Source organism: Kryptolebias marmoratus, linkage group LG8 (assembly GCF_001649575.2).
Source record: "Kryptolebias marmoratus isolate JLee-2015 linkage group LG8, ASM164957v2, whole genome shotgun sequence".
Taxonomy (NCBI): domain Eukaryota; kingdom Metazoa; phylum Chordata; class Actinopteri; order Cyprinodontiformes; family Rivulidae; genus Kryptolebias; species Kryptolebias marmoratus.
In genome coordinates, this window is record NC_051437.1 from 1531159 (window position 1) to 1547398 (window position 16240).

At 40.0% G+C, this 16240-nt stretch overlaps 1 protein-coding gene across 3 annotated transcripts; it reads left to right on the forward strand.

Moving 5' to 3' along the window:
• Positions 1-1890: 1890 nt before the first annotated feature.
• Positions 1891-13712, forward strand: LOC108231910 (protein-serine O-palmitoleoyltransferase porcupine). Of its 3 annotated transcripts, none has more exons than XM_017409323.2 (13): positions 1891-1985; positions 3392-3531; positions 4493-4685; positions 5183-5226; positions 5541-5722; positions 5794-5924; positions 9396-9521; positions 9617-9717; positions 9873-9949; positions 10711-10774; positions 11348-11433; positions 11680-11790; positions 13121-13712. In XM_017409323.2, exons 1-13 carry the CDS (start codon positions 1894-1896, stop codon positions 13220-13222), a joined length of 1449 nt encoding a protein of 482 aa, XP_017264812.2. In that variant the 5' UTR covers positions 1891-1893; the 3' UTR covers positions 13223-13712. The 3 variants fall into 3 exon arrangements, with proteins under 3 accessions (XP_017264812.2, XP_017264813.1, XP_024860273.1); XM_017409324.3 differs by having other exon boundaries at positions 1940-1985; positions 3395-3531; XM_025004505.2 differs by lacking the exon at positions 1891-1985 and adding an exon at positions 2031-2154 and having other exon boundaries at positions 3395-3531.
• Positions 13713-16240: the final 2528 nt, after the last annotated feature.

Consider the following 16240-nt stretch of genomic DNA (forward strand, 5'->3'; position numbering starts at 1 on the left):
AAAATAAAAACAATACAGTCTTGTGACCCTAGCTATGCAGGATGACAAATGAAAACAATTTAACAACCAGCCTGATCAGCCATTATATTGTTTTATCTTTTTATGACTATTGTTTTTATCAATTTACACCCATTTAAACATGTCACTGACAATCAGTCTGAAGTCGATTTGATTCCAGTAGATTGTCTCAAGACCAGCACTAGGTGTTTAATGACCCCTGGGTTTTATGATCCAGGGGTCATTAAACATTGAGGTTTGCCTACAGGTTGAGGTCTGAACTTTAACTGGACCACTGCAACCCTTTGGTTGTTTTCGTTTTTGAGCCATTCTGCTGTAGATTAACTGATGTATTTGGGATTGTTGTTTTGTTGCATTATGACTCAGTTTGGTCCAAGCTTCAATTGTCAGACAGACAGCCTCACATTTGACTACAGAGGGGTTCAGGGTCAACTCAGTGACTTCAAGGAGCCCAAACCATCAGCCCTCCATCTTTGTGCTGGCTCTTGGTAAGAGGTGTTTGTGATGATATGATGTGTTTGGTTTTCTGTGGGTAAACAGATGTTTAACCATAATGTCAGAACTGTCCAAAGAACATTCTTCCAGAATTCCTGTGGTTCATTCAGATGAAACTTTACAAATCTAAGTTGTGCTGATATGTTCTTTTTAGAGAGAAGAGTCTTTCCCCTGCAACCTGTGCAAAAAGGTCATACACATATACATATTTTTCTAATTGTCCTGCTATAACTTTTAATCTGCTAACTGAGGCCTGTAGAGTCTTGGATGGTGCTCTTGGGTTTTTGTAATTTCTCTGAGCATTGCACGGTCTGATGTTGGGGTGAATTTGCTAGACATTAGGCATATTATACTGACAGATGAAGTGTGCATGCTGTCTGTTTTTGGGAATCAAAGCCTGCAAGAATCGTTTTTGATACTACTGCACATTGGTCTTTAGGTCCCACCTACTTCTCATTCACAATCATGGTGTCTTTTTGTGACAAAATCAACATTTAGTAAGTTAAGAACTACATGACTCAACAAGAGTCAACACATGAAAACCTACCTGAGGAGTATTTTTATTTTACCAACAGTAATATCCTGTTTGTCTACATGGATAGGGTGGGGCTTCAAACTTGTGCTGGAACCAGACAGGGAAGGTTGGTCCCATTCTGACTTCATGTGAGAACGCTGTGTATTCATACACTGTTTGGCTTGGATGTCCACTCCTGAGAAGATTAGCAGCTGTCATAAATGTTTTTCACTTGTGAATAATGTTTCTGTCTGTAGAACAATGGACTCCAAATAATTTAAAAATAACCTTTAACCCTTCCCAGATTGATGGCCAGCAACAATTGCTTCTCTAAGTTTTTTGATTAAGTCTTTCCACATTGGCATTGTGTTAACACACACACACCTGAATGCTCCAGAGCAGCAATCTTACAAAATTCCTTCTTTGACAGACGTGGTAACTGATGATTAACTCAGTTTATCCATACATCTGACCAACAGAACCTGACAGATACTGATCTTCTTCGATCCTGCGGAAGCAGCAAGTGGGGATTTTGTTTTTACACACAACTTTTCCATTTTGGCTTCATTTTTGTTTAATGAATAGTGACATAGTGGAAATTGTTGTGTGTTTTTGAACATTTGAGGTGAAATATGAACCACTGTAGAACCTGGTGAAGACCAGCTTATTTTTATTACATACAGTATGTAAAACATGAGAGTTGAAAGATCTGTGACTCTGCAAGGAAAAGCAGGTAAAGGTAAAGGAAATGGATGGATGGATTGAATGGAAAGAGCGGGTTTTTCCCATCGACATCTTTATGTCTGTGGTTTTACCATGACTGTAGATGAAGCAGGATTCAGCCTCCGGTCCAGCAGGGGGCGGTAATGAGCCGCCATATTTGTTTATTAGTCACCAACAAAGCAGCTGAAGTACTCGAAGTTTTCCCCGCTCGGAACCAGAACCAGCAGCAGAACGGGTCGGTATATTCATCAGCAATAACATCAGCAATATTAAGAGCAAAGAGTTCAGTGAGTTCGGTTCGGTTCGGTTCATCTGCAGCTCAGCAAACAGCTGAAGACAGACAGACGGAACCGGTTGACGAACCACCTGGTTCCTGTGTTTTAGAGAGAAGTGTTTGTCCTGAGGTGTGTGTGTAGGTGTGTGTGTGTGTGTGTGGGGGGGGGGGCTGAAAGAGAGAGCGAGAGCGCATGCCCGTGTGTTTGTCTGTTTGTTAGCAAAATATCTCATGGACCACTGAAAATATTTTAATGAAACTCTCAGAAAGTAATCGTTTGATGTACATCTACAACTGATTAGGCTTTAGAGTCATCCTGATTTAAGATGGCCGCCAGAGCCAACTGACTTATAAAACACAGAAAGGCTATCGTCACTCAGTCAGTTTAACAGATATTAAGCTACATCTTTGAGCTCCATACATATGTGCAACATCTTTGCTTAAAACCCTGGCATTCACTGTTGGAGTCAATCCTGTGGATTTGTCACTCAGGATGTCATTTGTCGGGGGTTTATGCACCGAACTTTAGATCAGTATCTGTAAAACTGACATAGTTATAGTCATTTTTGTGTTTCAAAAGGTCAGCTGGCTGTGATGAGCATCTTGAACTGGTTTGACTCCATTAGTTGTAGCAGTGCACCCAATGATTGCTTTCTGGAAGTTTCATTAAAATCATTCTAGAGGTTCATGAGACATTTGCAAACAGACAGTCAGAGCAGCAGTAACATTTTAAAAACGCACCTTGCTCAGTCTGAGTGTGTGTGAAGAATCACTCTATTACAGAAGAGGATTAGGGCCACAGTGACACACAAAACAATTCACCAGAATCTGACTTCTTTTCTGCAGAATGCAGACATTAAAGTCATTTACCCATCCACACACATTCAGACAGAAATCTAAAGCTAATCCTTTTTACATCACATCCACACACCAATGGGGCTCATTGGAGGCAGTGAGAGGTTCAGGGACACTTCGACATGTGGCATGCTGGTGAAATCGAACCTCCAGCCGTCTTATTGGAGGACGACTGCTCGAACCACTGACCCACAGTTACCCATTATAATTATCATTTAGTTAAGAGTTAAACTAAAAGTACAGTTAATCTGTCAGAAGTATTTTAGCTCTGTATTTGTTAAATTAGCAGAATTATAGCTATAATGGTGTTTGCTAAGGTTGCTTAACTGGCAGCCATCTTGGTTCGAGTTGACTCCAAAAGTATTATAGAAGTTCAACAGCAACAAAGTAACATCACAATCAGTTACACTACCCATAATCTCTGTGAGGAGGCTTAGGTTCAGTCAAGCTATCTAGCAAAAAGAAAGATTTAACATGCTTTGGTGAAAATCCACTTTGTTTGTGTGTCTCAGCAGGATGGATGGAAGTGACCGGCTGTTTATGTGGCAGCAACTGTTCTCCAGCTGTGGACTTGTTACTCTTCATCAGAGCCTACAGCAGCTCTGGATGCTGCTGCTGCTCTGCCTCATCTGCAGGTTTACCTTCAGACTTGGTGAGGAACCCACTCAGTACTCGTGGGGATTTTTCTCGTGTTAACCCAGACCCAGAGCCAGAGCTCACTTAGAGCCAGCTCTTTCTGTTTCCACCCCTGTAAGATCTGGCTCTAACACTTGAAAACAGCTGCTAACTCAGCATCAAATGAACCACTTTTGTGAGGAGCTAGAGGCGGGCTCATGGAGACCACCAACCAATAAAAATTTTGAGTCCCGTGTTTAAAAATACGTTGCTTCAACATAAATAAGAAGTTAAATTAGCAGTGGAATAATGTGCAGTTTGTATTGGCAGCCACCTAGCACTGTGCAGCAGGTCGGAGCACTGCACAGTTTCCTTCAGTCATTAGTTTACATTGTATCCATAAACACCGTTTAAAAGCAATACTTATACATATTTTTCTTTTAATTTAATCAGCTGATTTTTAGGGATACTGTTTAAAACGTGTCAAACGTCCATTAACAACAGCATTTACAAATTCAGTCAGAGATCAGAAATTAGTCTTAACAATGACTGTTGTTTAAAAGAGTGTTTTTAAAACTGATTGTTGAAATTGTAACATCTGTTTGGAGGTATAATGACAAAAACACTGATCTGTGGAGGTGAATTGTCTTTCTGCACTTTGATCCTTTACAGAAACACAGAATACAACAGATTTGATCATTTATTTATTCAATGTGACATAATGACCTGAGTAAGTTAGCTCTCTGGCCATGGAAGACCAAACCTGTTCTTAACTGGGTTTTTTAAAGACTCAGTTAAGAACCAGCTCCAGCACCAACCCTGGCCTCACACTGGAATCTCATCTCTAAGTAATAGTCTGGAAGAAGGAACCCTCTCAGAACTCATGCAGAAAGCCGTTTTTTATGGTTCCAGTTGTCATCATGGTTATTGCAGGAATCCATACTAATTTTGTAACTTGGTGACAGATCTGAGTTAACTGTTGTGTTTTATGTTCTCAGGACTTGGGTCGGCTGTGAAACATGTGGTGTCAGTATTGGTTGGGGTCTACGGGCTCTTTCTGTTCTTTGAACTGCACGTGTTGTGGGTTCTGCTGCTCAGTGTTCTGTGTTACTCCATCCTCCTGCTCAGCAGAAACTCCAGCAGCAAAGGAGTCTTCCTCTCAGCTGTAATCCTCGCCTTCCTCCTCTTCGGGTGAGCGAACACGGTGATGTCATGTTAGTTAAAACACTGATCACATTACCTGGACATTCAGTCAGTCAAAGGGCTCTGTTCTCTGACCTCCTTGCTACTGTTTAGGAAATATTATTAGGGTAATTTAGATTTTTATTGTTTCTACATTACTACATGTTAGAGTAGATTCTCCATCATCCAGAATTTCACAAGTTTTTAAATCAGTGACAGGCAGAAATAAAGAATTTTATTTTAGAAAGACAAATCCCATTTGTGTTTTAAAATGTATTGCTTGATATATTTGCTGATGTTTAAGAGGCTGATTAAGAGAAATTTAAAGACCTTGATGAACAAACATCACATACGTCAGGATACCTTGTCTGAAAAAGGGAAAACTGAGCACCCAACTCCTGGAGAGGGGTTGGACTCTCTCCTACTTCTGAGCTGCCAGGAGAGAAGGGCAACAGGCAGGTTTGAGGATACTCGGTCCCTGATGTTTCTATTCCTTTTAATTTCAGAGAGTTGCATTTAATCGATGCGGTTACCTGGCATAAAATAAGAGGTAAGGCTTTAGTTTTTTTTTTTATGTTGTTTCTTTCATCATATCAAGCTGTATTATTCATCAAACCCTGCAACAGGATAATGCTAGGGAAAACAGTGGATTATCAGAAAAACTGGAAGTACATCAGTTAGAATCGATTCTTATTAAAACGTTTAGGATTTTAGATTGCATGTTAAATCTAGTAAACAGTTGTTTTGTTTGACCTCTAAATAAAGTTTTAAACTGAAGACCTGAGTAATGATCAGATTTCAAGACGGAGGGTGAGGAGACTTGAATTTATACCTGATGTAAACTATCAGAAATGTATTTGTCAGGCTCTCAGATGGTGGTGGCCATGAAGGCCATCTCCATGGCCTTTGACCTGGACAGAAGAACCGTGGGTCACCTCCCGTCCTTCCTTGAATTCCTGGGTTATGTTTTCTTTGTGGGTTCTGCTGTGTTCGGCCCATGGATTAGCTTCTCCTCCTACAGAAGAGCAGTAGATGGCCCAAAACTGGTGAGTCCGTGTCAGCCAGAGCTTCATGCTGTTCCTTTTCTGCTGTGGTAGTAATCAGTTATTCCTTTCAGACTTGGTTGTGGCTGTGCAGTTCCTTCATCTGCCTTGTTAAAAGTCAGATATGTTTGCTGGTGTCCTCCTGCATCGCTCCATACCTTTTCCCTTTGTTCATCCCTCTGTATGGAAACGCTTTCACCCAAAAGTAAGGACAACTTCTAAATCTTTGTTATATCAAAACTTAAGTAAATTGGCCAGAGTTACAGAAAAAACACATTTTTATTTTTTCTTCTATTATGAATCTTCTTTTACATTTGGAGTGCAAATATATTATTACATTGAAGCAGAAGGATATTTTAAACTGTCTGATTTCCAGCTAACAAAACTTACCAAGTTTAACCAGGCAAGTCCCATTGAGATCACAGATCTCTTCTTTAAGAGAGGCCTGAGCCTGAAGACAGCCTAACATGCATGTTTTTAGACTGTGGGAGGAAACCCAGGCAAACACCAGGAGAACATTCAAACTCCACACAGAAAGACCCCAGGTCCAACCCAGGGTTTGAACCAAGGACCTTCTTTCTGTGAGGCAACAGTGCTAACCACTAATCTGTCCTGCTGCCATATATATTATTTTTAAGGGTTTTTAGTATATATATATTCTCTAATATATTGCAATAAAAGCATAGATATAATAATAATAATAATAATATAAGCATTGCATGTGTATATATTGATAAATATAAAAAATGTATTTTAATGAAGACCAAAAAGGCACTGTATATTTAGTCAGATTTATATCTATTTAATTGAAGGTATTGCAGTGACCTCTAACATTTACATTTTATATACTGTGTTGTAAACATAGTAGATAAAAATTTTAGAGACAATAAATTACAGCTGCTGCTGTAATAGCTACAGCTCCTGAAGAGGACAGAAATATGCCTGACAAGTATTGCTACAATGATCTCTTAAAAAAAAGGACATCAGTGTAATTTATTTATTTATATTTTCAATGCTAAACATTTTCTACCATGAGGCTTGGATGGTCTCACTGCTCACATACTAAACCACCTCAGATTAGGTCACCCCACTAATCCCCCTGATGAGAAAGTCTTATATGGATAATATAAGTCATCTAAAGTCTCTCCTCCAAGACCGACACAACGACCACGGTCACAACATCAGCACAATACGTTCCTGCACAGCTTTTTGGCATGTATCACACCGTACAGTACTGCGATTTTTAAGATTCTATTAATGGCAATATATTTGCAAGTTTAGAGGAGATGCACATTCGTCAACATGTCTGACGATTTTGTTTTTCGTCCGGACAATATTGTAGCATTCTGCTGTGGTTGGCTGTTAGTCACATGGCCTCAGGGAGGGATTATGGGTAGAGTTTATGTTCATTGTTAACCATTTCTGTTAGCTGTTTATAGCTTTGTTCTTTTAGTGATATGTCTATTTTCATTAGCCTAGTTTGTGTGTTCATTATGTGCTCGTTTGTGTTAGGCCAATGGTGTCCAATCCTGGTCCTGGAGGGCAACTATCCTGCATGTTTTTGTTGTTTCTCTGCTTCAACACACCTAATTTGAATGAATAGGTGATTAACAGGCCTCTGTAGAGCACGAAGACCTGTTGAAGGGGTAAGTCAACCATTGAATCAGGTGTTTTGGAGCAGGGAAACAACAAAAACATGCAGGATTGTGGCCCTCGAGGACCAGGGTTGGACACACCAGTGTTAGGCTATTCAGTAGAGTAACTTATTCCTCTTTTTCATTGGCTCTACTTGAGCAAGCCCGCTCCACTCCACTCTACTCTGCTCAGCTCTGTAAACAATGCATCGCGTTGCCTCCTTGTGTTGGTGGGAGGCGGGGTCCAAAGCCGCACTGCGCGCTACCGCATTTGTGTAAACAACGGAAGAGCTATGGACAGCGTTGGCCCTGTGTTGTTGCTGTTTTTAAGCTTCTGGGGATTCTCCTGAGACTTCAGGAAGAGAGGCGCAGTGGAAGAAATGCTCTGGATGCTGCGATTGTTGCGCGGAGTCTGACAGCTGTTATCCACAGGACATTTTAGGCTTTACAGGAGCTAGCTTGTGTCACCCACGAAAGCAGGGCCGGCCCGGTTGGACCCTGCTTCGAAGCAGGGCCAAAAATTGCCGGGGCTGGCCTCGAAAAAGGCGCAAAGCGAGCCGAGTAGAGTGGAGCCCGGACTGTTAGGGTCTGTGGAAAAAGGGTCTGTGGAAAAGGGGCATATGAGTGACGTAGGTAGTTGTCATGAAGACCTGTGGGGTTCACTCTGTCGGTGTAAAATAAAGCCTTATAAAGAACCCCATCTGGTCATGATCCTTGACCTACAATAAGAGCTGCACATCTCTTAATAACTGTGTTGCCACGCATTTCATATATGTCTTCAGACAATTTTTAATATACTGTTTGTAGCATACATTCTAACATATATCAGACATACATGGAACACAATATTTTTACACATATTACAACTACATTTTCCCATATAATTCATAATACATGATGGTGGAGATGTATAAAAATGAAATTACAAATTACTAGCCTCATCTCGTGGGTTAGTATTCCTGGCTTGTAGAAGTTAAAAGTAGCAAATTACATTTACTCGTGTTACTATAATTGAGTTTGAATTTTCTGTACTTTTTAAATAATTTTGAAAATCTTTACTTTTACTTGAATATGTTTTGTTTCAAGTATTGTATTAGTTCCATTTGAACTGAGTAAAAATGTAAATGTAAATGTGTATTAAAGTCAGGAACAGAAGAAATGTTCACCATAACACCTGCAGTGATTGAATCCGGTGTATGGTCCGGCTAGAAGTGATGACAAGCTGCAGAGGGGAAGTTTCCCTGATAAATAGACCCACAGAGATTGTGCACAAACTCCATTCACTCAGTGGGCTGTTTAGACAAGCAGTCTGGAGTGAAACGTTTGTTGGCATATCACCTGTTAACTAGCAGTCAGCTAAACCTCCGCTGAGAAGTCGAACTAAAGACAGTTAAATAAACTTGGAACTCCTGGCTATATGTAAGAGACACTCCACTGTTAGCTCAGAGACTCAGACCTGCAGCCTGTGGTGGTGAGTTTAAAACCTTTGTTTGTTTTATAAGTAAAAACAAGGCTTTGTAAAAACAAGCAATAGTACTTGGCCCTGTAGTACCGGTAGGCTAACTAGTTATTAATTATGCTAACTGTGTAACATGACATGATCATAAACAGAGAGCCTTATAACTCCCAAACACACATCTGAAAACATGTCATAGAATCAATAAGTGAACAGGACCTGGTCTAAAACAAAGAAAAACTACATTTATTGTGAATAAATAAAGATAATAAATTACCCCCACTCAGGTCTTATGATACCCAGTCATTTCCCCTCTAATTCACACCTTCATGTATATGACCAGAACGTCACTGATGAGCCATGCAAACAAATATCCTAACAACTGTCCTGTAGGAAGAGAATGACAAATAATGTCTGTGAATTTAGCTGCATGGACGGAGCATCTCCTGCAGTTAAAGCTTGGAGCTTCACACTCTCCAGTTTCAATTTGAGAAAAAATTGCAAATGGGAAGCGAAACGTGTTTTTTAAAACTATTTGGTAAACCGAAATTGTAAGGTCATGTGACTGTTGTGCTTTTCTGTGCAGGTGGTTGGATGCCTACGAGAATGCTGTGTCCTTCCATTTCAGTAACTACTTTGTGGGTCATCTGAGTGAAGGTACCAGTATGTTGGCTGGAGCAGGTTTCACAGAAGAAAAAGACAATATCCGATGGTAGATAAGACCTGGATCAGCTGCTTTCATTTGAGGTGGACTTATCTGTCTGAAGAAGTGTTTCTCATCATGATTCTGTTGGGCTGATTGTTTAGGGACCTGAGTGTGGTGAAACCTCTGAATGTGGAGATGCCCCGCTCCATGGTTCTGGTGGTCACCTCCTGGAACATACCCATGTCTGTTTGGCTCAAAACCTGTGAGTCTAGTAATCACTGACAAACACCACTGATAGATGGGGATTTCTCAGTCTTTGTTCTATTTGACAGAACTATATCTTTTTTGAAACATCGTCTGTATTTTCTAGGTTTCATTGAACATGCTGTATTTTGTGTTTAAATGTTTTTCCCACAGATGTGTTTAAAAATGCTGTGAAACTGGGATCATTCCCCGCTATCCTTATCACATACACAGCCAGCGCCATGCTACATGTAAGTCCAACCTGCGCAATTCTGCCCAGAACACCCTTTACACATTATTTCACTCATTACTGGACGGAACCGCAGGACAGCTCTGTTTCCCAAAGGATGGTCCCCCATCAGGGTGCAATGGGAGAGGAGACACAGTACAGGGCACACAGGTCCACAGTAGTTGCATCTTTAATAAACAAAGTCCAGTTTGTGTCAGACATAAGGTGGGGGTGTAGGCAGATTTCTACTGTTGTTGTTTAAGATGGAACAGAGGCAGGTAGTTCCTGGTCCCAGACAGGCCTGCTGATTTCTGACTCTGGTCAGTCACTTTGCAGCTAAACCGAAGTAAGCTTGAGATCATAACTTAAACTCCTACCGCTGGTTTATTTATCAGGTCGTACAGGGGTTAGACTGAAACTGAAACACTTGTCATGTTAGTGTGGGACGTTTCATGGCTAAAATGGACCAGCCTGGTGGCCAATCTTCATTAACTGCACATTGCACCAGTAAGAGCAGAGTGTGAAGGTTCAATTAGCAGGGTAAGAGCACAGTTTGGCTCAAAATATTGCAATGCACACAACATTATGGGTGACATACCAGAGTTCAAAAGAGGACAAATTGTTAGCATACCACCAAGAAGGACGAACCACATCCAACAGGATTACCTGTCTGAAAGGGATGTTCCAGGTGTTTCAGTTTCATTGTCTAACCCCTGTAGATCCCAGAAAAACATTTTCAGGTATGTGGAGGATGACTAATTTCGTTCTGTTGGTGTTCTTTAGGGTCTAAGTTTTCACCTTGGAGCAGTCCTGCTCTCTCTGGGTCTCATCACATACGTTGAACATGGTATGAAAACACTGCCCAGCTGGATAACATTATTTTTACAGAGCTCTCAAGTCTGACACATTGAGTGTGAGACATGCATTATAACAAGTTCACACCAAGAAGTGATAGGATCAATTCCCAGATTTTACAGGATTTGAATAGACATGGTGAATTTTGATCTGCTTAGCCCACACAGCTGTTTTGAGTTAGCGTCCCATCAGCCAATCAGAAAACGGTATTTCTTCCTGCTGGGCCAAGTCTGAACTGGGGCTGCATGATGATTACTGTTTAATATTGGAATGACCATATCAACTGCGATAAACCCACATTTTCCTCACTCCTCACTTTGTCTCCTGTCATCGCCATCATCTAAAACAGGTTTTACAGCAGATTTTATAATTTTGTTATAATTTATAGTTTGTTAGTTTCGTTTTGATCCAGTATGTGTCATCATAAGCATTCAAACCAACCTCAGATATAGAGACACAGTTAGTTTTTGTTTGTTTGTTTGTTTGTTTTTCTTTTACTAGCTCATTTGTGTCTCAACCTCTAAAATCAAAGTAAATTCAAGTTGTTTTGTGTGCCTGTTGTCAGTTCTGAGAACAAAGCTTGGATCCGTCCTCAGTGCCTGTATCCTGTCCAGACCCTGTCCGTCCGACTGCAACCACCAACACAAAAAGGTAAAGTCTCAGATACAATATACAGTATATAGTTGATCCTTATTGATACTATATTAATCCTCATTAAAATGGCTGTAAGAATGTGTCCTAAAGCTGTAAAGAGCAGCTGAACCAGATTAAAAACAGGCTTTATCTGCGTGAAAAGTTTCCAGCTGATATTCTGCTGAATCCTCATCACATCAATGTGTTTCAGACTTCATCAGGTGATGAGATGGCTGTTAAAGGTCAGTGTCTTTTGTTCTGCAGAACTATTGGGTGAAGCTGCTGAACCTGGTCTTCAGTTTTCTGGTGGTCTTCCATCTCTCCTACCTGGGCTCAATGTTTGATCCAGGCGCTGATGAACAAGAAGTAGAGGAGGTAAACTTTAGCACAGCTGTACACTTAGTTCATTCCAAAGACTAGTGAAGGATTAGGGTTGGGCATCGAGTCTCGAGAATCAATTGAAACCGGAACATTCCATTTCTCCTGGAATTGTTAAAATTTTTAAATTTCGTTTTCTAGTTTCAGTACCTGGAAGAAGAAGCCACAGAACAACAACAAAGAAGAGTGCAGGAAATGTGTGCACAGCCAATCAGAGTGTGGTGCGCCGGCACGTCCTAGTCACATGACCAGTTAAAATCTCTATAGTGGGAAAGATGCACCCTGTCTAAGATTCCATTTCAATTGTGTCAAAAGTACAGACTTCAAACCAGTATTTAAATTGTGTTGACAGGCCAAGTAATACAAGACTTATGATAAACTAAAACAATAAAATGCGTCTTTTACCACCAACATTGAGGCAGCTAACGAGTTGTACTCGACGTAAAACCCTTACTTATGAAAATACCCAGCTAATGTTAGCCCATGTATTTTTTCAGGAACATACAACCTGAAATTGCTAATGTTAACCAGGCAGTTGACCAGACTTTGCGATGTACTTCTCAGTTTTCCATGGCTTTCAAGGGAAAGATGTTGGTGTTACAAACTGAAGAGTGCCACAGAAAGATTACAGCATATATTGCCTCTTAAAAGAATCAGAATCCAGAATCATTAGGAACCAGAACTGTTCAAATTTAAACAATGCCCAATCCTAATGTAGACTCATGTTTTGAAAGAAAGCCCTAAATCTGTTTTCCAACCTAAAGACCAGCAGAGGGCTTCAAGACTGTCATATTATATACAGAAGTCTCATTCGGTGTGTTGATTGGAATCCATCTAATGTGATCTGAGACCTAAACTTCCCTCCTGAATGTGTGGATAGATTTTACTTATCTTTGATAAAGCAGGTTTTTATAGTCCAGCTCAAAGCTAAAAAGTTTCGTTTTGAAGCCTGGGTTAAAGCCGAATAGCTGATTTTTACAGTCCAGTGTAAAACCAAACGGCTAATTTTTATGGTTTGGTTTAGAGCTGAACTGATTTTCTGATTTTGTTTAAAGCAGAGCAGTTGCTAAATCTGGCTGGTTTGTAACAACTGGCTTTTTCCCCAGGTTTATGTATTTGTAGTCAGGTATTGTTGTAACAGAATGGAGGTCAGATTATCTTCCATATGGTAAACAGTGAGTTAGTCTTTGATGCATGGGTTGAGGGATTTGTTTATGCTGAAAAAATCCACCCTTTTGTAGTAATTTCTTTAGTTTTAACACATGTCCCAGCAGGATTGTAGGGTCAGTTATCAGACTGAGAGTGTTTCTGTTGTTTCCATCTGAAGGGCTACGCAGCCATACATACCATCCAAAGGTGGTCTGAACTGAACTGGGCCAGCCACTGGGTCGTCTTCGGTTGCTGGATCTTCTACCGTCTGATCCTTTGAGATGATTCCAGTACGTTGGAAAGCTAACTGACTCTACAAATGGTACCAGATAACAGGTTTGGGTGTGAAGTTTCTGCTGAAGGTCTGACAGCCCCACGGGTGGAGAAGATGAGCATCTGATACTCTGAGGGAGTTCAAAAACCAAACTGTTGGAGAACATTTTGTTTTAGGTTTTTTAAAGTTAAACTGCAGAAACTCTGATGAGACTGACCGAAAAAACAGTTTCTTTGTTGTTGAGGCTGTTTGGAGTCAGTTGAGACTGAATAAAAGTGACTATTATTATGTTCTGTTTGCTTTAGATCATGCCACTAACAAAAACATCAAGAAACTTTGACTTATCTGTAAGGAGTCTGTACACATTTCCTATTTCTGTTACATCAGTTAAGTTTTCAGCTGTTCTTTTCAGATTCTTAAATCCATCCATGTTTCTGTGAATGTGTTGGAATTATCTGTAAATGTTTGTTAAAGTGTTGACCTGACCCTTTTTTAATCCGGAGCCTGGATGTTTGCATTATTTCATCTACACAGCATGCTATTTCCAGTGATGATGTCAGATATTTCAAACGGCCATCAACATGTTATATGATTCTGGCTGACATTTAACCACACTACACGGGAGAAATGGTAGAGGGTTATTATTATTATAGTAACTGGTTGATTTCTTGGCACAACCCAGCTTTTAATCAACATTCCAATTCACAAATTGTCAGAATAGTTGAGGTCTGTGCTTTGGGAAGGCCATTCCAGAAACCTAATGTTACTCTGTTTTATCCAATCAGAAATCAGTTCTCATGTGTGTTTGGGATCATTGTTCTGTTCTAATGCCCGACTGTGTCCAACTTTCACGGTCTAGCTGTTGTTTTGAGATGAAGCTGAAGAATCCGTTCACTTTGTGCAATGCATGAGTACCACAGCTTCATGCTTGACAGTTGATACAGTGTTAAGTTTTAAATCCTCACACTAACTCCTTCAAACATACTTCTTGTCATTGTGGACAAATAGTGCAATTTGTTTCTTGTCTGACCATCAAACTATTCTTCAGAAGACATTTTGCTTTGTAGATATCTGCAGATTTCAGGTCTGTTTGAAGATGTGACTTTGGGAGCAGGAGCTTCTTTCATTGTGAAACTGGTCTCACTGTGGACAGTGACACTGGACACAACATTTTCCAGGAACCACCAGGGCTTCCTCCTTGGTGGGTCTTGGATTGTCCCTAAACATCCTAACCAATTTTCTTTTATCGAAGGGTGACAGATGTGTATTAGTCAGTCCAATGGGGGATGTCAAACAAATTCTTTTTATGCTGGCAAAAACCAACTACCAGCTGCATTCAACCACTTAGAGGCCTTGTGACACTAAAAGACCTCTTAGAACCTTCAGAATCACTAATTAAGTCCCTGTCCACACTACTCCAGATATTTTTAAAAACAGACCTTTTCTGTTGGCTTTTGGTGAGAAAACTGACATTTTTGAAACTTTTTAAAGTGCTGGTTTTTAAAAAGACAGAGGTCTAAGGTCAGTTAGGGGTGGCAGCGATCTTAAATTGGGTTGACTCCAAAAGTCAACTTGTTGTAGACACACCACCAATGATTACAGACAAAGAAACACACAGACACAGGTAAAAACATTATCGCCCTTTTGACTTTACCAGCAGGCAAAAAATACAAACTACAATTCAGTCATGTCAGCCTGAAAACAGTGCAGGAACAAGAGGAACTATGATCAGTGGTCATTCTGAATGAGCTCAGGAGAAGAAAAACGGACTTTCCTCAAACCCTTAGAACAAATGACTGAAAAAGAACATGCCACCGACGTAGTACTGGTATGACTTTTTATTGGTTTTACTTTTTAAAAATGTATCTATCTTTCTACTGTTTTGTAAGTTTTGTCTGTGGTGCTTTTTTTCCCAATAACGATTGTATTTAAAAAAAATTTAAAAAGTCTGGATAAATTTTGAAGGGGGCCCATGCAGCTACTGCCAAATATCCCATCATAACTTTGTAATAATCTAAGCTCAGAAAAAATGCCTATATTTTGATGTATGAACTGTATAAGTATTGAACAGAAAGAAATGTTAAAGCTGCTGAAAGTGGCTCATTATGGTCACCATAGTAACCACATGCCTGTCATTTCCTGACTGCCAAGTTAATGAGGTAGACTGAAGAAAGCTGAAAAAAACTTTATTTTGATGTAAAAGTGTTTGTCATTCACGTGTTTTTGATGTAGCGCCTTCAATGAACAGGAACACAAACAGAAATATAGAACAGAAGAAAATACAGTTTTGAAAAATACTTGAGGCTTTTTAAAATGGCTGACATTAAAATGTCACCTTTCCGTTCCAACTTACTAGTATTACTGTATTATTCAAGTCATTTTGAACAATGAAAGACAAGTATTACTGACACTAACAACAGCTGTAAGTCTTTTCTGTGCCTTCCTTTCATTACATTACAAGTCTGTTCCTCTTCATTATGGACTTAAAAAAGTACTGAAACTAAGAAAACTGATAACTTAGTAACTAAAGATGCTTATGTGAAAATAGAAGGCATTCTCATCTTGGTAGCATAGATTGTGCAGGAGCTGGTCTAATTCAGTGATTCAGAACCATCTGATGCAATAAATTTGACGTGAATCAAAATAAGGTAAATCTCAAAAACAAGGTTGTCAGGGTTTTTATTTATTTATCCTGCTAAAAAAGAATCACACCGGAGAGTAATATTTGTCTTTATGAAGGCCTTCGCAAAGATGAGAAGTTCCACTACAGCTGCTAACAGCGTGCTGTCCAGGAAGTTCTGACCCTCCACTTGGGCTTTCTCTTTATTTAAAGGAAGAAGAAATAAGAAGAAAAAGGGGTTGATCTTAGCAGGCCAAGGCCAGTTCTGATCATAGCAAAAACACATAACACATCACTGTTTGGGAGAGCCAGATGGTGTGGCGCCCGCCGGCCCGCCGTCTGACCTTGGTCTCTCACGTAGGCAGTGTTCCACATGAGCACAAAGGCTGATAATGTAAAAACCC

Bases quoted from the DNA above. Each gene is read 5' to 3' on its own strand.
- LOC108231910 (XM_017409323.2), top strand. From the start codon at position 1,894: ATGAGCCGCCATATTTGTTTATTAGTCACCAACAAAGCAGCTGAAGTA. The intron at 5,925-9,395 runs GTAAGGACAACT...TTTTCTGTGCAG, and splicing joins GGAAACGCTTTCACCCAAAA to GTGGTTGGATGCCTACGAGA. The intron at 11,791-13,120 runs GTAAACTTTAGC...TTCCATCTGAAG, and splicing joins ATGAACAAGAAGTAGAGGAG to GGCTACGCAGCCATACATAC.